This window comes from Artibeus jamaicensis, unplaced genomic scaffold (genome assembly GCF_021234435.1).
Source record: "Artibeus jamaicensis isolate MK-2021 breed Jamaican fruit bat unplaced genomic scaffold, CSHL_Jam_final contig_464, whole genome shotgun sequence".
Lineage (NCBI taxonomy): Eukaryota > Metazoa > Chordata > Mammalia > Chiroptera > Phyllostomidae > Artibeus > Artibeus jamaicensis.
In genome coordinates, this window is record NW_026521842.1 from 5,301,321 (window position 1) to 5,325,234 (window position 23,914).

Below are 23,914 nucleotides of genomic sequence, written 5' to 3' on the forward strand. Positions count from 1 at the left end.
TTTCCCAAAAAGGAATGAGATTAAAAGCAAGCACTTAAGTGGGAGTCTATGACAAAACAGAGTTCACCAAAAAAAAATGAAACCATCTTAAGATTTGTGTCAGTGTGAAATCCTAGTAAAAAACACTTCATGTGTACACACCACAGCCACCAGGATCGGGCAGCTCCCCTTAATGCAAAGACAGCAATTTAAAAGCTTACATCCGGTCATTTCCAAAGAAAGACCACCTGACAGCACGTTGAGCAAATCAGTACATGGCAAATTATCCCTGATTATGATCCATGTGCAGCAGGAGGCACAGCCAAAAGTATGAAATGAAATGCAGGTGCAACCGACAAGTAATCCACAGTTCAGATCCATTGTAGATCCCGTTCCATACCTGCTAACTGAAGCGACAGACCTTGTCTTGTGGGGCAGGGGGTGAGGAGAGAGAAAGCTCAGAAAAGGGACCAAGCATTTGTTCTCTGGCTCCTTCGTTCATTTCTTAAAAGAACAAGCATCATCACAAGGTGAAGCCAGGCTACGAAGTGAATCTCAGTTTTCAAGCAAAGAAAAATGGGAATGGGCAGATCAGAAGATGAGTAACAACGGATTTAAAAAGAAATCCTAGGAAGAGAAAAACATCTGCTGAGAAACAAGCATGCCTGCTTGGCAATTTGCTGTGACTGCATTCCAGGGGAAAACACGGGGTCGCGTGTGGAGTTGGCTAACGTGCGCCCTGGCCAGACAGAAACTATCTTTAAAACACTCGGATTTTGTCTGGTGATTTCGAAGTCCACAACCCTCAGGAAGTTGGTGTAACAGATATGCTGCCTTCTCTAGGACACTCAACTGGATTTTCTTTGTAGAGTTAGAGAAATGTCAGGAAAGCCTTGGGTCTTCTGTCCCGATGGACTAAAACAAGTCATCAGACTGCTGCAGCCCTGCTGGCACAACTGGCGACCACTGACTCATCAAGTGAGCTGACAGCTGTGTGACACGGAACTCCTTGGATGGTTTGGTTAATTCAAAGCAACCGACTCTGACAGCCATCTCAAGTTTTTAACTGGTAGGCCTGGTCAAGTAGAAGCAGCCCATGAGGGCCTACAGAATGTCCACTAAGGCAAAGACATAAATCCCTGCTCACATCCACTGCACATTCTGGGGTGTCCAACCTTTTGGTGTCCTTGGGCCAAAATGGAAGAAGTGTTGTCTTGGGTCACTCAAATACACTGCGACACATAATCACAAAAAAGCCTCAAGTTTCAAGTCAATTCACGATTTTGTGCTGGGCCACATTCACGGCCACCCGGCGCTGCATGCAGCCCCCAGGCCGCGGGTCAGACACCCGATTCGATCATGGTGAGGTGACTACACCGAGAAATGAAAGCACAGTGTTACAGTTATTCAAATAGGACAAAGGAATGAACGCCGTTTTAAAATTCTGAATGAAACCCACAGTGGCTCATGCAATGACCTTCTTGGCTCCTGGGCCAATGGATACTGAACTTACTCTGTTCTGCCCTGTAAGTCTTGTAATAATTGACACATTAAAGAAAACCTGCCTATAACAGACTTCTGACAATAACTCAGCATTCACATTAGTTTAAGAGTCATCTGTAAAGACATATCAAATGCTAATAAAGAAAACTCACTAAAAATTTATATCAATACCACCAAGTTGTTAATGGGCAAAGTTCTATTATGTAAAGACCTGAAGCCAGAGAAAGCCTATGAAATTTACAAAAAAAAAAAACCCAAAAACCCAAAACACCTTAAACATTGCAGCACAAAATAAGAACAGATGACGTAGAGAAGCCCACAATTCACTTGGGATCTCAGAAAATGCTGGATTTACTAGAATGATCCAATGCTCCACTCCAGGGGCCAAATGTAGATTATTTGTAACTGCAGGCCGGCTTCTTCTTGCTACATATGTCCCTTCCTGAGTTAGGCTCTTCGGTCTGCTGATCCAGGCGTGCTGGTCTAGCAAAACCGGGAAGCTACATCAGTCAGACGTATAAACCGGAGTTGTTCGACGCTGTCACGTGACGCAGGCTCTCTCGAGCAAAGCTAGCTTCCACCTTTCAGACCCAGCACACTCTCCCGCAGGGAACAGTGGAGAGCCCTTTGCGGGCTACCACACAGCTGAATTAAAAGTCTGGGTGTACCATGGATGACAGCAACTCAAGGGTGGACCAGTATCACACAGTACACGTAGATCAAGACACCCCAATGTCCCACTGGATTTAATGTCTCCACTTTCAAGAGACACTTGGGTGACCTTTCAAAGGAAGTTTCTCAGTATCTGTCATTTCCAATGCATTTTGGGCTTGACAACTTAAAGTTACGAAGAAACGCCTGAATGGGATCTGAGGGAAACACTTCTCATCTAAAAACACTGGATGTGCTTTAAGATTCGGAAGCAGGTTGGGGAACCAATGACGGCACTGCCTGGCCTCTTGTCTGATTCCCGTAAGGCACTCGGATTGGAGCGCCTTGTTGCTGAGAACACGCGACTAACTCACAAGACATTTGAATAACTTTGAATAATAAAAAGCCACTTTATCCTGCTGGGTGCGAACAACCACCAGTTCCGACCACCGGTTCCGGAGGCTGAGTGCCTCCTCGGGACAGAGAAGCCATTCCCAACAGAAGAGGCACGACAGAGCTCACGGCATGACAGCCCCGAGCTCATAAAGCGCTTCGAAGCAGGGTTACTGCTGGTGTGAGCTGCTCCCTCCAAAGTTAATTCAGCTTCCAAACACCACATCTTCTGTAGAAATTGTACGTGATTCTAATGAGACGCTAATTCTAACATAGCTGGTAAGCCAGGCAAAAGAATCGGACTAGGGTAGCAAGAGAATGAGCAAGTGACAGGGCGGTGAACGGTCCACGACTGGGAACACTGGGTGGGAAGGGGAAGAGCTTGGGAGACAGACTCGGACCATGTACAGCTGCCTCTCTGGGGGTCCAAGGACATTTCTATGAACTGTCTGCATGGGGCCCGGTGGTACAAAAGCTGCAGGGGGGGCTGCGGAGTGTGCCTACATCCCCTCTTCACCTCTCCTGTCTAGGAAGGCTTCCTTTCCACAAGCCGAGGGTGGCATCTGGTGCAGCTGAGACGCCCCAGCGGCACACAGTGAAAAGGTGCTGGGGACGGAAACAGTGCAGGGAGACTTGATCTCCCCTGCCTGCCGTTCAAAGATTCGCACAAACCCACTTAGCCAAACCACTGCAGTTGTAACTTAGGAAACATTAAACAAGCGTAGCCTGCAACCTGGTTCGGCTTTCACAAACACGCCGGCCGGTCCAGGGGCCCGAGTTCCAGCTGCTGGGAAAGGCGCGTGTAGTCAAAGAAACACTGAACACGGTGTTAAACCAAGTTTGTGATTTTTATTGATGGGCGACGACTTTATATCCTGGGCATCACTAAACTGTGTACAACTGGAGACGTGGCGTTAGAGAGGAGCAGGCAGCAGTGAACAGAGCAGACATGAGGAGGACCGGTCTTCACTGTTCTGCCCGTGTTTCACTATGTGTACACAGAAGCATGAATGCGACTTGAAATCTTTCACTGGCAATAAAGTGACAACCACCCATCGATGTGACTAACACCTTAACTCCAAATATTTGATCTGTAATGCGTACGTAAGCAGTTTCTCATCATACAATTATTAAAATGTATTTTTAGGAACCAGCAACTTATTTTTTGTGTTTATTTTTCTTTTGAAGAACTGTTCCTTCTCCGATAACTGGCTCATTTTTATCATTTATCAAAAACTAAAGGGTAGGGGAGGAAAGTGTGATGGACTAAAAAATTCTTATTTTAAGGAAAGATAAAATTCGTTTTCACAAATTTACAAGTGTTGCTGGTGCAGAATTTATTCTAAGCAATCAGACTAGGAATCAAATATAAGTTCCCCTTCTTAGGAATCAGCATTATTTCAGAATTATGGATTTTTGTGTATTTTCTTAAATCAAGCGAGAGTCTGTTTCAACCAAATGATTTTGATTTGGAAGTTAGAAGTCAACATAAACTATGCTGCGCACAAACTGCAAGGCATCTCCTCTTCATTCCAGCCCATTTCTGCCAGAGGGAGACAGCGTCTCTCTAGAGCGCCACTACAGAGAGGAAGGGAGTCAGTGAGAGTCATGTTCTACAAGCGGGCGTGGGCACACGGCGCAGAGGCGGTTACAGCAGGTCCACTCGGCGGTAATAGAGGAGGTAGGCTGTGCGGTCTGCAGTGGGCTTCACCACCTGGTACTGGTTGATCACCTTGACCGTCTGGTCATCGATGCGCAGCCAGCCGTTCAGACCGATCTGGAAGACGTCTGTAGTGTAATGACCACCTGTCGCACTGCTGCCGTGATGGTAGACCACTGGAAGAGAGGGGAGGGGACCCGGTGAGATAGGCACCGCACACCGACAGCTCACGGGCAGCCCTCTGACTACCTCCAAAACCCCGTCTTTCTCGTGCAACACCGCACCAGACAGGCAGGAGAGGGAAATGTAAGCACGCAGGGCAACCTGTTCAAACACGAAACCTTAACTTACAAAAAAGTTCCCTGTATACACCTTAATAACATTCTAAAGGTTCAGTATGTCACGAACAATAAAGCCAATGCCTACTGAAGAGGGCTGTTCCATTTGTCAGCCCGCTGACAAGGGCCATCAACCATCTGAATGTTCACTACTTGAGGGAGAAGACTGGAAATCAGAGCATAAACAACACTCCTCCAGACCAACAGTGGCAGAAACTAACCATTACCTGAAACTCATCCAGACACCTGGTCTAGCCAAGTTCACTTCGAGACTGTTCTAAAGAGAGTATCTGAGTCTTACACAAAGAGTTTATGACAATGAAAAAAAGATGAACGAAACCTAAATACACACTAGAGAATGATGAGTGAACTGTATTACAATAAAATGGATTTTCATTGACATTATTATTTGTGACACAGAAATAGACTACACTACATGCAAAAATGAGAATTCTAGGTTTTTTGTGAATTGTCTTCCACGGTGACTCACAGCACCCACACCAGAGGGGATGCAAGGGTTGCTGGCTGGGCTGTCCAAGTGTGTGCCTTTGGACAGCCCTTGTCTTGGCCAGCCTCGGGATAATCATGACTGGTCTCACAGGACAGCAAGACTGTAGGACAATCAGGTGAGAAACCAACGATGGCACCAACACAAGGTCACAGCCTAACCACATGCAGGCCACAGCCACTGAGGCTGCCCCCAGGCAGTGATGACGCTGATTCCAAATGCAGTTTGGGGTGCTTGTCCTGGGTTTCCACCTCCAAGACCTAACTAACTGGGGCCAGAACTTTTTAAAAGAGAGTTAGTAGAATTTAAAGGACCCGTGGGTTTAACTCATTTGTATTTTCTATTAAGACACTTCCACTTGAAAAATTCAGAACAGAATAGCACGCCACATGCATTCGGGTGTCCTAAGCAGCAGCCTTGTGACTACTATGTCCACATGTCACAGACAGCTGGCCGGCTGCCTGGCAGGAACAAAACTGAGAACGACAGCCTTTCTTTTTAAAAGGTCATGCATTTTACTAATTCTTTACTCATTCTTTGGTCCCACAATCAGAACTATTTTTTAAAGTACCTCTTTACTTACATGTTACAGAAAATTCTAACTAATCCTGTGACCTTACTTCCAAGATCAGAAGACTCATGATGAAGATTCAGGAGTGTAGGTGAGAGGACGCAGGTGCGAATCCTAGGCGACGGTGGGTGGGTGGCGCATGCGCTCTCACTGGAGCCACTTGACCAGGAGATAAGGAATTCCTAAACCTTGGCCTTGACCATCAGCCTTCCCCTACACAGGCCCCAAGGGAAACAGCTTGCAGGCAGAGGGCAAAGAAATACTTCATCACCCACTGAGACCTTGGTGCCAAACCCCAGAGAGTGGCCTGGACCCTGGGGACCCCTCTGGCAGCAGAGGCAGGCTGCAGAGCCTGAGTGCCCACGGAGGCCTCCAGGCCTCCACCCCAAGGCAGGGCGAGGAAAGGCTGGAGACACCTAAGAGGGCAAGGTACCCACTGCCACCCTGTCTGCCATCCAATCAACTACCTTGGGGGAGGAGAGAAAGTCAAAAGGAGTAGCGCCTGGTGGGGAGAAGGAGCCAACCCGGCCAAACGCCTGCTACTGTGGCACAAGGCCTTACCACTGACCCAGGGCCGGCCTGACGTCCGAAACCGTGGGGACGGGCTCAGGGCAGAGGCGTTCAAAGCCCTGCTCGACAGGGAACAATGGTGAATGATCCTCTTGGGTAAAAGTTACAGCTTATTCTTTTATAAAATGGGGACACCACCACCACTTACCTTTCGGGACAGTTGTCAAGAATAAATGAGTTACATAAAAGGTATCTAATAAAAAAGCTAATACACACATGTGAGGGTCAAGTAGTGTTATTTAAATCACAACCAGGCTCACCAAATGCAACACAAAAAGGGTTAATAGAGAAGCTAGAAAATTCCAACAAAAGCAAACACAAGTGTTGCAAGCAGTAATTATCAGAGATATAAAGCCTCCAAGGCGTATGAGACTGGGTCTGTATAAGAGAGAAAGACTAGAAGAAAAGCCTAAAGACAAGCTGGCACTGCAGGAAGCTCCAGGCCGGGAGATAAGGGTTCTAGGGCCCCTGGCTCTGGGAGAGGGCGATGCCGGGCGCCCCGCCCGCCGCGACTGACTGAGGGGCGTGTGAGTGCGGGCCACCCTCTCATGAACACGTGGCAGTGTCATACAGAAGACAATGTGGCGGAATGCCAGTTTGGGACTCAGCCGAGTTGGGTGGCTCCATGTCCTGGCCATCCCCAGCACCCTGTACCACAGGTACCAAAACGGCAGTGAGAAGAGATCATGTCCCCTCAGCGCCAGCCCGGTGACCTAAACCTACTCCTCTGCCTCAGGGACAGAGGCGACTGTGTCAAACAAGGTCTGACGTCGTGTTCAGCTTAGAGCTGAGAGGACATTCTGTCAAATTCCAAACACTGAATTTCAGCTGAAAGACACATTTTCAAATGATATTCTGACTTAAAAAATCCACTGTGACACCAACAGTGAGATCTGTCTATGTTAAGTGGTATTATAGCAAAATTGTGCCTGGGTGGAAACTCTTTTATTATTGCTTTAATAGAGTAAGAACGTACAAATTTACTTACCTGCAAATAGTCTATAGGTTCTGTGGCATTTAAAATTCTTATTTTTAACTCCTGGAGAAAGCAGTTCTGAAAAACAAAATATCAACAGCTCCAATCTACAAAAGCACCAACAGAAAGGCTCAGAATCGCAGAAGCCGAGGGCAACAGCAGTCTCCACTCACGGAATCAGCTGGTGGACCCGAAAACTAACAAAACTCCCTCCGCCCCTTTATCTGCAAAAAAAACGACCCATGAGGAAATTAGCTGTGCAGTGTAGTAACGAACATAACAGGCAACCAATCCATTAAAAAATATGAGCGATATACTGAACCTATTAAACTCACACTAGAAACTGTTCCCTCCCGCAAAAATAATGCAGGAAAAAAGTTGCACTCCTAAAGGCAAAACAACAACAACAACAAAACTGGGGAGTCCTGGAAAACCTAAGAATTGAAAGGTTTTCCTGTGAGTCAGACCACAGACCTTCTCTTAGGTGGCAGTGAAATGATGCCCCCACGGGGCACTAGTCCACTGGCTGGTCTGGAACGCACGCAGCCCCCGTGCAGAAGCGCTGCTAGGACACCAGGGAGCTCAGCCGGGGATACCCAGCTCCTTCCCTCCTCCCCGACTCTTTCCCTAGGAAGCACTCGAGGTGGCAGCTGATATAAAAACACATATAATGAAGACAGTAAAACTAAATTATGACACGCACACAATGCATGTAACAAGAAAAAAAGCCACGCAAATAAAACCAGTATAGAAACCAGACAAGTCAGTCCATCTAGACAGTTAATTCAAGGATGAGGGAAGATGTAAGAGTGGGTCAAAGGATGCCCGTTCGACCATTTGCAAGCTGTTTTCTGGAAGCCATGCAAACGGGACAGATGACCCAGCACGATTCTCAGCTGCAGCCCTTTCCTTGTTCTGGTCCCAAGACAGGAGCAGAGAAACATGCTGCCTGTGAGTGAAGCAGCTCAGTGTGTGAGGGGGGAGGACCATGAGCTGGCACAGGAGTCCTACCTACGAACTGAAGGGGACAACTCCCAAGAATGGGGCTGAAGAGCCACAGTCCGAATCCTACGCAGAAGGAAGTGGAACATCCCTGGGGTGTAGGAGAAGCCAATCATAAACACAGGGCAGCCACCCACCAGGTTCTGAGTCGCCTGGCCCAAAGGGCAAGGAGTGTGGGTACCGTGCCATGAGGAGGGAAGGAAGAGGAAGACGACAGGGACCCAGGGGCTGTATGAGACCCAGAGACACTGTCGCATGTCCCCCGTCCTGCTTCCAGACAGCCTGATCTTTTGAAAATCACCTAACTTGTTCCCAGCTTCAGTGTCACAGTTTTCCACAAATTCTGAAACTTTCAAGGAACGCTTCCTTTGAGCTGTACTTTCAGCAAGACGACGTCCACTCGGGGCTGTGGCTGGTGTGTGCCCACACTGCCCAGCCCAGCGCAACTGATGGAGACGTGTGGCTGACAGACGTCCATGAGTCTACCACACACGTTCCCGCAGCCAAGGCTGATGAACCCCCAGTGGCCTACAGGAAACAGTCTGGACTCCCTAGAAGATGTCTATTTAATCAGGCTGGTCCACAATGTTGTTGATATATAATAGAAGAAAGATTATTTTGTACCATTCATCTATAAATTCTTTACAGAAAAATTACACTCATTTTAATGGATAGAACCAGTTTTTTCTAATATAGTAAAACTTTACGATTTTTAAAAAGCCATTTTAATGAGAATTTTAATAGAAAAGGTCTACTAAGAGTCAATAAATTCACAACAAAAAAGTCATGAAAAAATTCATCCTGACATTCTAAAGACATGCTAACATGTGAGCCCCCCAACTTCCACGTGTACTGTCACCACAGAGGCTTTTGCCTTCTATGTTTATTACCTTTACTAATTTCCAGGTCCACAGGATACTCGATATTTTTGATGAGCTTCTGACAGCCGCCTGTCTTCTCGTAGACAAAGCGTTTCAGGTGCAGCACGAGGACAGGAGGCAGTTTCTCCAGGGTCACTCTGCGGCTGATCTCCACCTGAGACACAAGCACACAGCACACGCTGGCGCCGCACTCGGGCAGCAGAGCCCGCGCCGCCTCCCACCCAGGCCCCCGCCCAGACCTCCGCCGGGAGCCGGCTTCTCACAGGACACCCGTGGTGCTGCTCACCCCCACTGGGGCCAAGGGACCTCTGGTAAAGCTCAGAAAGCCGCGGCAGTCTTCTCAGAAAAGGGCCCATGGCGCCTACCACACAGGGGCCACCCGAGCCCCTCTTTGAGCTCACGTTAAAAACCTTCACTTTGTAGCACTAACAGCAAATTAGCTCAACTGTAAAAAAGCTAACTTAGTAGTACCTTGACTTATGTATTTATTAGCTTGTTTTTAAATAACTTATAGTATTGATAAAACTGAGGCCAATGTGTTTCTTGAATTGGATGACTTAAGTAATACTAAAACCATTCATTCTAACCATTAATTTCATGCATTCTTTCACAGGTCTAATGAATGCTCATTACTAAAATACAACTTCACAAACAATACTTAATTCCTTTAATGCTCTCTGAACTTATAAACACCTTGATGCTTCCTGTATTTACATGGAGAACACTCTGGGTAAATACTTGTTAAAGCAACAATCTAAAAGACAGCAGGACACGGACAGTGCGGAGAAAGCTTTGGAGAGACTGTGTGTGTACACGGCTGAAGGCGCCTTAGGGCCAGGCTCTGGGAGAGCCAACTGCACGGTTATCACTTCCTGGGTCTGGTGCGTTCGCGGACCCCTGCATACACCTACCTGCCCACCTAGACTAAGACCCCAGGCGTGAAAACCACCTTCTGCCTCTCTGCCCGCCCACTGGGTCCTTGTATTCTAGTGTCTCTGTATTGAACAGGAACTTGTGAGCTCTGTATTGAACAGGACAGTGTGACTATAGTTCAAGAGTTAAAACCAGGGGTGATGACTCTGGCTTCCTTACCTGTGAATCAAGGGGGCGGGACTAAAGTATCTCTGAGATGCTTCTCAATGTAGCAACCTAGGATTCTGACCTTAAACTTCAAGCACTTCTCTAGGTGGCTAACCTGAGATTCTTAAATGTGTTTGTGTTTCCAGACAAACTAAGGCATATTTTCTCATCACTCAACAAAAGCAGACCTTTTCTATATAGCAATGTTTTGTATAATCATATTTTCCAATGGACCATCAATCCTGCGTTCCACAGAAAAAAAAAACTTGTCCAAAAATGTAATAAAGTTAAATTCAATATTTTTAAGGAATAAATTTAACCCCCCCCCACACACACACGCACTCTACAAAATGTGTTCTTTGCTCTTTACAGACATCACGAGCTGCCCAAAACGCTCCCCCCTCGCACATCCGCCTTTCTGGGTGCTCACTCTTCTCTTGACAGCCACACGGCACCCTGGTCCTGCAGCGAGAACAGTCAGCCATGTTCTCTTTCATGTTCAAGGCTCCACCGAACCGCCACTTCTTCCTTGAATCTTCCTCGAAACCGCTATCTAGAGTACATCCTCTTTCCTCACCACTCTCTGACAACAGGCCCACAATTCCCTCTACTCCGACCCACACTTCCCGCTCCCCCGCACCACCCCGAAACTCCCAGTGTAAGCGCAGCAGAAGCAACAGGGATACCAGACATATCACGCAGGGCTTTCTGGGCAGCCCGGGCACAGCTGGCTCAGAGCAGAGAGTGGCACAGTGGCCGGGACAAGCGAGCCCACCTTTGGAGTCACAGCTGCCACAGAACAAGCCAAGTGGACAGTCCCCACAGCCATGTTCACAACCCTGCCACACAAACCAAGCTCCCTGAGACAGGTATCCACCATCTTTCTCTTAAGTTCCACCACCAGAATCTTCCTAGTTTTCTCATGAAGCCAACTGCCAAATTTCTGTCACTGGCTCCTACCACTTTTATATTTTAAACAAAACTGCCTATGAGAAGCAATCAGAAAATATGGTGGAAGGTTAGGCATAACTTCTGCAAATTCCCCACCAGGCTGGCTTGACCAATCCGAAGCAGGAGACCCCTGATGACCTGAAGACCCCAGAGGAGCACCTACTACTTCTGTCCATCACTCAGGGCACCAGCCGCAAGGCAAGGGTGCGTCCACCTCAGCCACGAGAGGGGCTGACGGGTGTTCCACGCTGGGACGTCTTTCTTCACCCTGCAGGCACTACACGCTAGAGGGGGGACTCCTAACACACCAAAATTTATTGATTAAAAAACTGAGTATTTATCCTTACATGTTTAAACTTCCATCACCTTCAAAGTACTCTCCATTTGATGCAATACACCAATCAAGACTTTCTTCCACTACTCAAAACAGTTTTTGAACTTGTCAATTTTGACGCTTTTTAGTGCTTCTGCCATTTTTTGTCTCACTTCTTCCACATCAGCAAAATATTTCCCTTTGAGATTTTTTTCACCCAGGGAAACAGAAAAAGGATGCTCAGAGCGTGAGATCTGCTGAAGAGGAGGGCAGGGCACAGGGGTCATGCCATTTCTGGTCAAAAACTGCTGAATGCTCAGTGTAGTGTGCATAGGTGTGCTTGTAAATCGCCCATCATAAAACAGGCAGATGCGTTGAATCTTCACTGAAACCGAACACACCCTCACACAACACTGCCAACTGGCACACTAATACAGGTGGGTTCCTGGAACTCGCTTTGCAGGGGAAGCCTGTACCACAAGGGGCCACCCTCCACAAGATAATTCTGGTTGGTTTTGGGTCCCCCTCGTATTATCTAAATCAAGCTTCAAAGGAATACTATAAACTGTTCAAAAAAAGCCCTGCCCATTACTAGCCTATCCTCATCCCCTCAGCACGTGTTCACGAATTTACTGCCACAAGTTAGGACATACAGCGGAGAAAACTCCCTCAACTGTACAGGCAGAGAAACCGGCATAAGCTGGCACATCTGGACAGCTGGGAACTAATTAGCCCTGGAAAAGCAGACTCTTATCCATCGCTCCAACTAAGCTGACAAGTACACTACACGGAGCTATAATCTGCTTCTGGATGCCTGAAGCCAGATTTTTATCTCTTTCAGATCAAATCAAAGAGCAACAGGCACCAGAACAGTTAGTTACTTCCAGTATTTCAGTATCCTTGAAGATCTACAATCAAGTGCAAAAACAGACGTGCTACGAATCTCTTTCATGTGCTCATCTCATGACACTGTGCTCTGGGATATCTGGAACGTACAGAAGCCATTCAGACCGACGGGGCAGAACTGATTTCGTGGTGTTGTGGTTAGATCGCCAGACACGAAAATGTAGCTCAGCATAAACCATTGGCAAGACCATTACCCTTGTGCTGCATGATTCAGAGCTAAAAGAGGTTGTTTCGATCATCTGTTTAGACCATTTCATCAAAAAATGTGAAAACTTAAAAAACTTAAGCAACTGATTTAAGAGGCAGAACTCCAATCCACTCGTCCTCATTCCTAATTCTGTTTCTTTCTACTACACCAGAGTGCCTCAATGAAAAGGTTCGAAATCAACCATGAATATACCTCTTGTTTGGTTTTTGTGGTATAACCTTGGACAGATTCTCTCGCCACCAAGCTTTCCAATGCATCCTGGACTGTGCGTATCTTGTCAGACTGGATATCCAACTGCAACGTGAAAAATGGCTGCAAAGTGGCAGATTCTTTTGAACTCTGCTGGTAAACCACAGATCTAAGAATTGAACACAAAAACAAAAATTTAAGAAACCACTCCTTCCCACTTTCTCTTATGATTATCCAACGAGACAAGAGGAATAAACACTGAAAATAAGATTATTCAACATCACTTTCAGAAGACCAGAGAAAACAGCAAAGCCAAAAACATACTGAATATAAAAATAATTCTGCTGAATGCCACCTCCTAAGTATTTCTAGCAACTAAGTACAGCGGTTGATAATTTCCCCAGTTCAGTGCTCTGAAGAAAACACATTTCGCCTTCAAATTCCTTCGCCTCCACTCCACATTTAATGCACCAGTTAATAAATGTGACTCTCTTGCCATGGCCTCAAAATGCTGACACTTTCCATTTTCTCAAGGTATCATAGCCTACGCTAATAAAACAGAGGAAACCTCAAGATAAACGGAGTATTTTTAATGGCATTTTCCTCTATAAAAATGACTTACAAAGAAGAGGAGCAGGCTGAGTATAATAAAAAACAAGTTAACATTCCAGGAAACAGGGCTACTCCCTCAAGAAGAAGGCTGCCAATTCAACCTTGTTTTCTTAGCTGGTTTTTCATTTCATTTTTCTTTTTCTAAGTTTTTCTGACTAAAAATTGTGTGTTCGGCCCATCTCTCACTTAGCCTCGGCAAGGAAATATTCCAAGAGTTCAACAAGGGATTCTATTTCTGCAGCAGAAGTGACCTAGTTTACAAACGGAATAAAACGGGTGTGGCCAGATATTCAGACTTTTCAGAGAAGATGCAGGAAGAGCGAGCTAAAAGCTTTTCTGCTGAGGGTTTAACTTTCTTACGCTGTCTTCCCAACTCCACCTTCGGAGGGATCTCCACGCTCCTTTGAAGTGTAAAGACTTGAGACGGACAGCTACTCCCTTGGTTCCGAAGAGGAACAACGGGAAAACCACTAATTAAACCCGGTGAAGAAATCATGAAGTGGTCCTCGTGGCTCAAAGTGCCTGATTTTATCAAAAGTGTCCCAGGGGGAAAAGGTGGAGAAAGGTTCTGGTTTTTCTGAGGAAACTGAAAAGCCACCAGCAGAGGAAGAATTTTGGAAGAAAACCTTTCAACTGGTCTGAATAAGGAATCATACTTACGATAGCTACTGTGCAAAAAAAAAAGGAGTTCCTAAAGCATGAGAACCAAGTCCTCTTTCCTTTACCCCTTTTCAAACAGATGTATCAACAACAATCTCAACAAAATGAGCCTGCAGAGGCTGAGGCCATTAGGGACCATGGCAGAGCCATTCAGGTGAGGTCAGAAAGGTCCCAAAGTGGATCCTGGCTTCTCCCAGTGGTCATTCTCGAACAACTACGGTACCTTTGGGTATGCTGGCCGTACCCAAAGTGGCACTGCAATGCTGATACTGCACCTGGGCAAAAACTACGGTGCTCTCACTGCATCCACTTGTTCTGTTCCCTCATCACCCCCTTCCATCCCTGGGTGCCTGAGAATGCTAACATCAGGCTGCTAGTCTAAGGAGAGCTCAGGGCACATTCAGTCCCCTCTCGCTGCTTCCTGCTCCCAGCTTGGCCCAACCCAAGGAGCCATACCTGGCAAAAACAAGTCACAGTGGCAGTGATTGGAGGCTGGGCGTTCCCAGAGAACCACTGACCACAGGGTGACACCAGAGACCCCAGAACAGACAGGGGCCCTGGGAGTAACTCACAATGGAGGGCACACAGTGACTTGTTCAAGGTCACACGGTGGCACAAATGGCTTATAGATCCAGCCCTACAGTATCAGTGACTAGCTTGCAAGGCAGTTGGGGCGTATTTCCTGAGGTTTTCACCAGCCCGTCGAGAGGTGCTCAACCCAAGTTGTTTTGGAGCAGGGAAGGATAGAACCAAGCCTTGATGCCTTGAAAGGGTGTTAGTTCTTGTGCATACACAGCACTTGGGACAATGGAAGGCTAAGGTCTCACTGAAACGTGCGAGGTTCTGCTGAGAGGCCTTTGGAGAGGAAACGTGTGCTATGCTGAGGTCCTTTCACACTGGGGACTGGGGAGTAAACTTCCCTGGAGATGGCATGAATCTTAGTGAATTCCGCATCCAAGCAGCACCAAATGGCTCTAATGTAAATAAATAAACCTCGGTGAATACACCGAAAAGCAGCTGGTTTAAGGGAACTGGGGCAGAGGAGGGGCCAGGTACCCCAGCCTAGGTCACATGACCTCCTCCGGGTAAAAGCCTCTCTCCTACACATCCCCCTAACTTTCTGACTTGGTCCTAGTGCCTGAAATCCCTACAATCAGATACTTGAATGTCTTCTCATAACTAAACATGCATTTCAATTAACTTGTCTCCCCCTTCCTACCTAGCTGTGAAGCACAGAACTAAGGGAATGTCAATGTTGACAGGGCAAGTGAGGAACTCATGGTGGCAGCCAGGCCTCTGGGGACAGTGCCCTCCACAGAAAGGCCACGAGGAGTGGTGTGAAAGCGGTGGGGACTGGCAAGAGAAGGACTAGAAGTCCCAGAGAAGAGAGGGCACGGAGGTGTGAAGGTAAACCACCAAGTCAAAATTTTAGGACAAGTCTTATACCTTCCCCCTTTAGCAAAATCTCAAAATCCTGAAAAAGGCAAATACTAAATTATTCCAGAAAAGCATAAACCTGATGTGTCCACCGAAAATGCCGGTGATTGGCGTCTGAACAAAGTCCGCCTGGCGTGTGACTGAAGTCTTATTTCTGGGGCCCACTTGCTCCCATTCGTCCTCACTTCCTTCGCCTGGTTCTTCCTGCTCATCCTCATTCTCCAAGTGGCTTTTGGGTCCATTGGAAACAGTAAGTTCTGAAAAGTAGACAGTCTGCTTAAGTTACTATTTACAACAAGAACAGCAAACAATTAAAACATTAAAGTTAAAAAAAGAAAATCTACATGCCTTACCTACACAGACTGGTCATTTATAGTTTTAAAACAAACCAGGGTGTGTTCTACATCAAGAGCAAATAGTGTGTGTGACTACTGAACCCTGCCTGCATATACAGCTTTACAAGACATTCCTGGGACAACTGGGGGAAACCTGAAGGTGGACTAGAAAGTAGATATTATTGTGTAGTTAGTTCCTTTTCCTAATTTGGTGAGGATGCTAGCCATGGAGAAAAATTCTCTTATCCTCAAGAGATACATGCTTGAGCACTCAGGGGTGAACTCACTGCCACCTGCAACTTAATTTTGAGTGTTCAGGAAAAATGCACACACACACTTTGTGTGCACGTAGAGAGAATGACAGTACGGTGACCCCTCAGAATCCAGCAGTGACAGAGGCAGTCACTGAACTACTTTTTCAGTTTGATCACTTTCCTAATTAAAAGTTGAAAGAAAAAAGCAGAGATCTTTTCAAATACATCCAACTTATCCGAATAAACATATATGGATAAACTTATCAGATCTACCCAAATAAAACATCCTCAGTGGTACATAATGGGCAATGTAAAAATAACCAGTTATCTTAATGAGTAAGGGATTTTGAAGGGCGAATGACTGGGGGCTGGGGGGGGGGACAAGACAAGCAACTTAATGTATGAGTATATAACCTATATTTAAAAATGATTCTTAAGAAAATGTTCTCACACATTTTTGTAGCAAGTACAGCATAACCTACTTTCATTATTTGGTGAGAGAAGTTTCTTTAGGTTCAACATTTCCTCATGAAGTCCATTTAGAATAAAGCCCAAGTATTCCTCAGCATCTTCTTGTCGACCCTGAACAATTCAAACACAATCACATTCATTTTAAGCACTTACTATCTAAGACCAGGGAGGAATGAAACACCTGCATATTCAAGCTACTGCCTTTTAAATTGTCAGCACATTTTCATATAAAGTGTTTCCCCCAAAACATGCTGAGCCCTTCTTTGGACAGCTGAGACTGGGGGAGGGAGAGGATGGGAAGCAAGGGAGGGTGGACTAAACACTTATCTTTAAGTGACAGAACTAATAACAACTTTTGTTATGCTTTTCTCTATTTCTAAAAATTTTCACAATAAATATACATTATCTTTATAAGAAAAAGTTGTTTCGGAGTTGCTTTTTTTTGTTAAATGAAACAGAAGACCAAGCCCTGGTTGCCGAGGGCCACCTCGCTGCACAGCCCCAGGGTTCTTTCTCATTAGCACTGGGTGTGAAAGTAGCAGCCCCAGTACTAATGCCCCCTGTGGCTCAGGGGCCTGAGGAGCAGCTGCAGACTGTGAATGTGACAGCAGAACCTCTCCTGACTGCTGCCACGGCCCCAGGCCCAATCGCCCCACTCTGCCTCAAGGGCAGCTCAGTGCAGTGGTTAAGGAGCTGGCTCTGAAGCTATGCTCTGCCACTTATTAGCTGTGTGACCTCGAACAAGGACTTCCCTTTTCTCAAATGTAACAAGGAGAGACTAATCCCACTTTACTCTCAGGGTTAAGTCAATACATAAAAGAATTTATAACAGTACTTGGTGTACAGTAAGTGATACGTGAGTTGGCTGTGATTACGATGATTACCACCATCCTCTTTAAATTCATCCAAGCTACTGACTCTACAACAAGCCTAAATCTACCAAACACACCCACCAACGAAAGCACTTAAAGCAGCGAGCAAAGCACTGAGTAAGCAAAGGCAAGGCACCAAATGGAATAAGGCAACACTTTATACTGGCTACAGCAGAGGAGTCCCAAACCTTTTCAGACAGGCTCGACTTGATGACCGTCAGGAGTCTATAAATATATGTGGGTTCAAAGGCAGCTCCGGGGCGGATATCCCTCATGATTTTATCCCCAAGAGCTGCAGTGGAAAGAGGACACAGATTTTTGTAACAAAAAGGAAGTCTGAAAATGACAAAAATCAGAGTCACCCAAACTCCCTCCCATGCCCACCCACTGTTGAAAACAGCATAGGTATAGTAACCTGCAATAAAAAAAATTTTTTTCCCAACAAGGCTGAATTTATCAAATTCAGCCATCTGACCTCCCAACTCACAATATGTACTAACATCAGAAGACCTCACTTCCACTCACCTTGTCTGGGTTTTGGAGGTACTGGCATATTAGTAAACTCATTCATTAGCCGAACACTAAACATGGGAGAAAAAAATGGTTAGTAGTACATTGTTTCAAAAAAATTTGCTTTTATTAAAAAGCCTTACTTGATGGCTAAGTAAAATATTAATTAGTATGAAGATAGCAGATTTTAGGCAACCAATGTCATAATAGCTAGTGAGTTCCTAAATCTTTCCTGTATCAAATTCTGGTAAATTGTAAGTGATAAACTGGTAAACACTAAAATTTAATTCTCTGGACCTAAGAAAATAAACAATGCTTCAACTGCATTTCTAGTTAACTTCTATACAAAATCATAAATACTAAATTAAAAAAAATAGAATTAAGAACTTTGCTGAACTAGATGAGTTCCAATTATTGGAGGGGGAAAACCCGCTCCCTCAACACATTTTTAAGCAGCTTACTTACAAGCTGTCTATCATGGGTGTTGACGTACAAGGTCTTTGCACTTTTGAATACAGAGGAATGAACTTCATCAGGTGATACATCGGAGGGCAAGCAACCAGTGCCTGCAGGGTCTGAACATCGGCAGGAAGGAAGTGTAAAGGAAATCAAACAGGCATGCAAATTTCCAAAAGGCACAGCAAGCACAAGAGCATACAAAACAAAATAAGCCAAGGACACTGAACAACTTAGATATGTAAACACAAAAGGGAATAAACTAAATAATCATGGGGGTGACTGCCTTTGATATCCACATAAGGGTTTACTCTGCAATTAGCAGTTTACAGACAAGAACATGATTCAATCGAGATGATCAAATCAATGAAAACAAAATTTCCAGTTGTAAAATGGTCACTCTGCCCTATTACCTGGGACCACTCTACTGAGATGAGAACTTGCCTGATTCTGCCATTACCGGGTCAGCAAATCTTTTTTTTTTTGGGGGGGGGGGCAGGGATATGGGGAGTAACACTGTTCTAAGCAAGGTAGGCAGACTAAGTAAGGAACCAAGATTCTGGATTCAAAATTTAGGGTAGATGGCCCACGAAAGCTGAACTACATCAAATGTGTCGGAGGAAAGCTGCAGTGAGCGGCTGTGCGGATGGCACCTAAGGATACGGCATTAATGTAGCACCAGTTTCCTTTGTTGATCAGCCCACGGGGTTGCAACGATACCGGTTTATGTATTAGGGTTACATTCTCCAGTAACTCTGAAAGAGTAAAGAAGCACATTTAAGAAGTTAATAACAGCTAGCAACATTATTTTCCCTTTTTTTTGAGTGTTCAAAGCCCTGCCAATAAAGCAGCACATATCCAAAGAAAAGGCATTCAATGTTAAAGCTTCCTTCTATTTTACATTATGTACATTATTTAATGATTAAATCTCTTTACCCTCACCTGAAGATATGTTTTCATCAATTCCAGAAAAAGAGGACGTGGGGGGAGAGAAACGTCAACGTGAGAAACATCAATAGGTCGACCCCTGTATGCCCCTTGACCAGGGGTAACCCAGGTACGTGCCCTGAATTGAACCTTCAACTTTTTGGTGTACGAGACAATGCTCCAACCAACTGAACCACCTGGCTAGGGCAATGAATGACTGCAATCTTTAAAAAATTATTTCCCCTCAAGCTCCCATATTTATTTCCCTTCTTGTGGGAATATACCTAGGAAGCACAAATAAGAAACAGAAAAACTTCAAAAACAGCATGTCAGTACTAGAGAACAGATTTAAGAGATAGAGACTTCCCCTCAAACACTGACAGCGATGCAGGCCTTGGGAACAGCATGGCCCCCAAGACCCTCGCTGCTTACATTTCCACACAAAGCCTCTCACTCACGTCTGAATGCCTGGCACCTACTTCGTACACAAAACATCACAGTGGGTGCTCGATAACTGTTCAGGGGTAACACTCCTTTTTGGGACCACTAGCTCCTACTAGCTAAATAGTATTTTTCATCAGGAGTCGAGTTTAGAGACTGTTTCGGACACTGGGATTCCTTTACTCCAGTTAGAAACAAGCTTCCTATCCTCAGATTTTGCCCTTGGACATCATTCTTCTTCACAGTCATAAGATAGCTGTAAATGATATCTTCATACAATGCTTCAATGACTTAAAAATAAATGCTTTAAATATTTTTTTCAGCAATGTCCTGTTATGAGACTTGTAACAGTGACAGCTACAATTTATGGACACCTACACTCAGCGAGCACTTTACAATGTCCAGATGTTAACTGGCCATACTTAAGCCTTAGCAATCCGGGAGTACCACCACTACCCCGATCCCCAGTATGGAAACTGAGGCTCGCAAAGGTTAACGAGTTGCCTGTGATTACATAGGAGCAAGGTCGCACAGCCAGCACCTGAACTGAATGGTCTGTGTGTAGCCAGCAGCCTCCCTTACTGTAAACTGTGCGTGAGGAAAGAAGCACTCGGTAAGCATACGTTTGAAGGTAGCGTCCATCTAAGCTATCAGTCACACAAAAGAAGCCTTTTCTAAAGCACAGTTGGACTGACAGGTCCCAGGCTTAAGCATTAAATGAAGAAATTAATTTGCCAAATTCTAATGTCAACGCACACTCCCTCCCTCCTCCTGTCAAGAGTAAATGTCCTCTTTCCCCTAATTGAGGAGGCACAGGGCATAATTTTCCCACTTATAAGAAGTAAAACATTACAGGCTCAATGGGACCTGTTCAGTTAGACTCAGCTTGCACAACTCCTCTGACCTCTCTTACTACAGGGAACAGCACCAGGCCTTCGAAGAGTAACGGACCAGTTACGGGGCTCACCATGAGCTCCATGTGGCAGACACCATGCTAGGAGCTCTGTCTGTATTACTCGTGACCATCCTCACAACTCTGTCAGACAGACACCAGTACCATTTCCCACCAGTACAGGTGGGAAAATGAAGTCCAAAGGGATAAGTAACTGGTACAGGTCACGTAACTGAGCTGACACGTGAACCTGGGTCTACCTGACCCCAGAGGCTCTTTCTTCTCAGTAGACAACAGGTTCCACTTTAAAATCCTTTTACTCTAAGGCTTCAGACGCTAACTTCGCTCCACAGGTTTAAGATCTTCTACTTACAGTGCATTTTTACACATCTTTGAGTCATGTTATCACAATGGTCCATAATTTCCAATGTGTGCCAGTTACCTGATATAAACACTACCCCAAAAAAGCATTTTCAAATAAGCACCAATTCCAAATGAACACCCAGCATGACACCTGTAACGCTTTGCCAGAGAGTATTTTTACATCTCCATTAAGTTTTTACTGGAATGTAAGCCTCAAAATCAACTGACTCCTAACATCAAGACTTCTATTAAACATCACACTGCCATCGGCAGAGCCCTGCCTAGGCGCCAGCTCCCCGAAGCACAGCGGTGACCAAGAGGTGGCCCTGCTCCTCTTGGAGGCAGGAGAGCTTTCAGACAGTGAAGAAGGGACATCACAGGGCAGGTGAAGCTCAAAGGTCAGGGAAAGGGATGCTCAGCCCACTCTAAGGACTGGAGAGACCCTGAGGCAGCAGATGGCAGCTGATACCAGAACATCTCCAGCTGGAGTAACGGTGCCTTCCACCCAGAGAAGAAATACAACAGGAAGAGTGGGTTATTTTTTTGTTTTGTGCTATGATGAGATGGAGTTTACTTTTTAGAGGTGCTGACAAGGGGCAACCAGATGACACCAGTAAACAGTATACTTATACTCAGACCGGCGAGTGACACAGCTATACTTAACATCCACACGGGCCCCTGCAGTCTGGGCTGAGACTGCATCTGGCAACACATACAGCACACCTGAGTGCCAGGCTGAGCAGAATCTATAACAGTGATCCAGACTCACGGGGCAGGCTGAATTGGTAGTGGGGGCAGTAGCAGGTTCCAGGGTCTCCAAGCCTTCTAGGGTGGGGGTTTGGGATAAAGGTCCAAGGGGAGGTACGGAAGAGTCTTGATGACATTAATTCCTGTTCAATACAGACACTGGAGGAAATGGAAAGGAAACGGCCAGGAACGGGCATACAAGATCTATCTGAAACATCCCTTCCATGTTAACTGTTTTAACAGACTAAAAAATAAAAACAACAAAGAAAGTTTACAGATGATCAATAGTACTTTAAATTCATATCTTGTTAAAACATCATTTATGACAAGGCTAACTCCACTCTCAAAGGGGAAGCAGGGGCAAAAACATCAAGAAATAACTGCTCTAAGGTCTACTGAAAAAATGCATCTCCTCTAATGTTCGTAACTAAGCACATGTCCAGAATAATCTGCACACTTGCAGGATGGAACATTCAAACCCTATGGAATCAAGAGAAAAGCTCCAACTTAAAACTGTTAGCTGACTTCTTTGACATTCAGCTGGGAAACAGCCTGTATTGGTTGGACAGAAACCTTTAGTTTCTACATCAACCCTTCTCTTGAATCAATGCCAGCTTCTGGCTATTACAGTTGGTTTGCTTATTTTCAAGGAGCTGGCAGGTTAAAAAAAAAAAAAAAAAAAGGCAGTTTCACTGTTGGTTTTCCACAATATGAAGTCTCTCAGCACCACCTAGTGGTTAGTTCAATAACTGCAAGTAACAGAACATTCCAAGTAGACATGTCTACAAAATTAAAAAGGCAAAAACTCTGAAACATAATGTAGAAACAGAAGATTTATTAGCAAATGTACAAAACTAGCTTCTTCTCAAGTCTTTAACATTCTTTGGAACAGCCTTCTGGTACAATACTTACAAATGTAGATTAGTAAGTCCTTACAGACTTAGGAAACAGAGACACAGAAAAATCTTGTTTCCTTAATGATTATGCTGTTATTCTAGAGAAATTTTGTCTGCTGTGGCAGGTCTTCCATAAGCTAAAATACAGAATTGCTAGCCTCAAAGTAAGAATGACTAACGCCTGGAAACAGTCTCCCCTGAGGACATCTAAGAGTTGCGCACTGTGTATCTCCACAGCCAGACACCATCACAGTCCGCTTTGTGTTGGGGGTGCGGGGTGTGTAGCGCCTTCCCTGGACAGGGAGCTCCTTACAGACAACAGCCTCACACCGCTGACTTCTCAGCTGAGTCTCCCCTCCCACGGTAACAGGTCTTCACAGCCTGTCCCTAGCCAGGTAACGCCATCCCTGCTGGCTGCACCGAGTCTCTTCCTCGCCTTTCTCCATACTCCTCCACAAATGATTACTTCTCTCTTTCTGCTAAGAGCTGCCATCTGTTCCTTTCCTATCTTATTCCATAAACAGCCCTCAAGGCAAGGCCAAGTGTTACTCACTGACCTAGATCGTGAATGGCACACTCTAAGTGCGTATCAGACAGTGACACGGGATGAACTGAACATCTGGATCCCAAAGCTGTTGCTTATGCTAAAGGACAGCATTCCAATTTGACAGAAATGACCCAGTGAACTTTAAAGGTCATTCTAGCACATAGTTCAGAAAGCCTCCAGGCACGTCCCTGTGGAAAAGCAGACAAGGGCAAGAGTCCAGGAAGACAAACCCAACACTCGGGTTCACACCCTGGCTCTGCCGCTTCATTCATTTCGTACCCTGGAGTGGATGACTTCCCCTCACCTGCACCAGGGACTGTATAGCGGTCAGCTCTGGGTAGGTCTGTGTGTGACACTGAACACGGGCACAGACAGCACCGAGCAACACTGTCAGCTCCTTACAGACACTCCACAACCCTTGTTAGAAAATAAAAAGCTAATACTAATTTATGGAGGAGTTTTAGAGAACCAAAAATTTTCAGTACTCCAAGAAATGTTAGCTTAAATTCCTTAAAATTAAATTTTGTCAGTAAATATTAAAAAGTCCCACTTCAAAAGGACTGAAAGACGGTAACAAATTAAGATTAATCATCTTATTGTCTAGGATTTTCTCTTAAAGCCAAATTCAGACAACTTAAAGGTTCCTTTCTGTAACATACTATACAGTGAGCCTTTCCCCCCAAGGAGGAATTGGGATTATTGTGCAAATTAATCCCAATAAGCACAAGCTGACTCCGGGCCAGACACTGACTTGTGATGAAGTTTGTCGGTGCACTGCTGCTCTTCTCCCACCGAGTAAACCAGCACAGATGCCA

General features: G+C 45.4%; 1 protein-coding gene across 2 annotated transcripts in view; it reads right to left on the minus strand.

Annotated features, from left to right (window-relative positions):
- Nucleotides 1–3,355: 3,355 nt before the first annotated feature.
- USP10 (ubiquitin specific peptidase 10) overlaps nucleotides 3,356–23,914 on the minus strand; it is a 61,738-nt gene continuing 41,179 nt past the window's right edge. For both annotated transcript variants that reach the window (XM_037142411.2, XM_037142410.2), the window contains exons 5-14: nucleotides 18,950–19,041; nucleotides 18,296–18,405; nucleotides 17,846–17,901; nucleotides 17,509–17,612; nucleotides 16,460–16,559; nucleotides 15,468–15,645; nucleotides 12,683–12,848; nucleotides 9,042–9,186; nucleotides 7,162–7,227; nucleotides 3,356–4,362 (exon numbers count right to left, since the gene is read on the minus strand). In XM_037142411.2, the coding sequence (XP_036998306.2) occupies nucleotides 4,175–4,362; nucleotides 7,162–7,227; nucleotides 9,042–9,186; nucleotides 12,683–12,848; nucleotides 15,468–15,645; nucleotides 16,460–16,559; nucleotides 17,509–17,612; nucleotides 17,846–17,901; nucleotides 18,296–18,405; nucleotides 18,950–19,041 (1,205 nt within the window). In that variant the 3' untranslated portion in view covers nucleotides 3,356–4,174. The remainder of the gene's footprint in view (nucleotides 4,363–7,161; nucleotides 7,228–9,041; nucleotides 9,187–12,682; nucleotides 12,849–15,467; nucleotides 15,646–16,459; nucleotides 16,560–17,508; nucleotides 17,613–17,845; nucleotides 17,902–18,295; nucleotides 18,406–18,949; nucleotides 19,042–23,914) is intronic.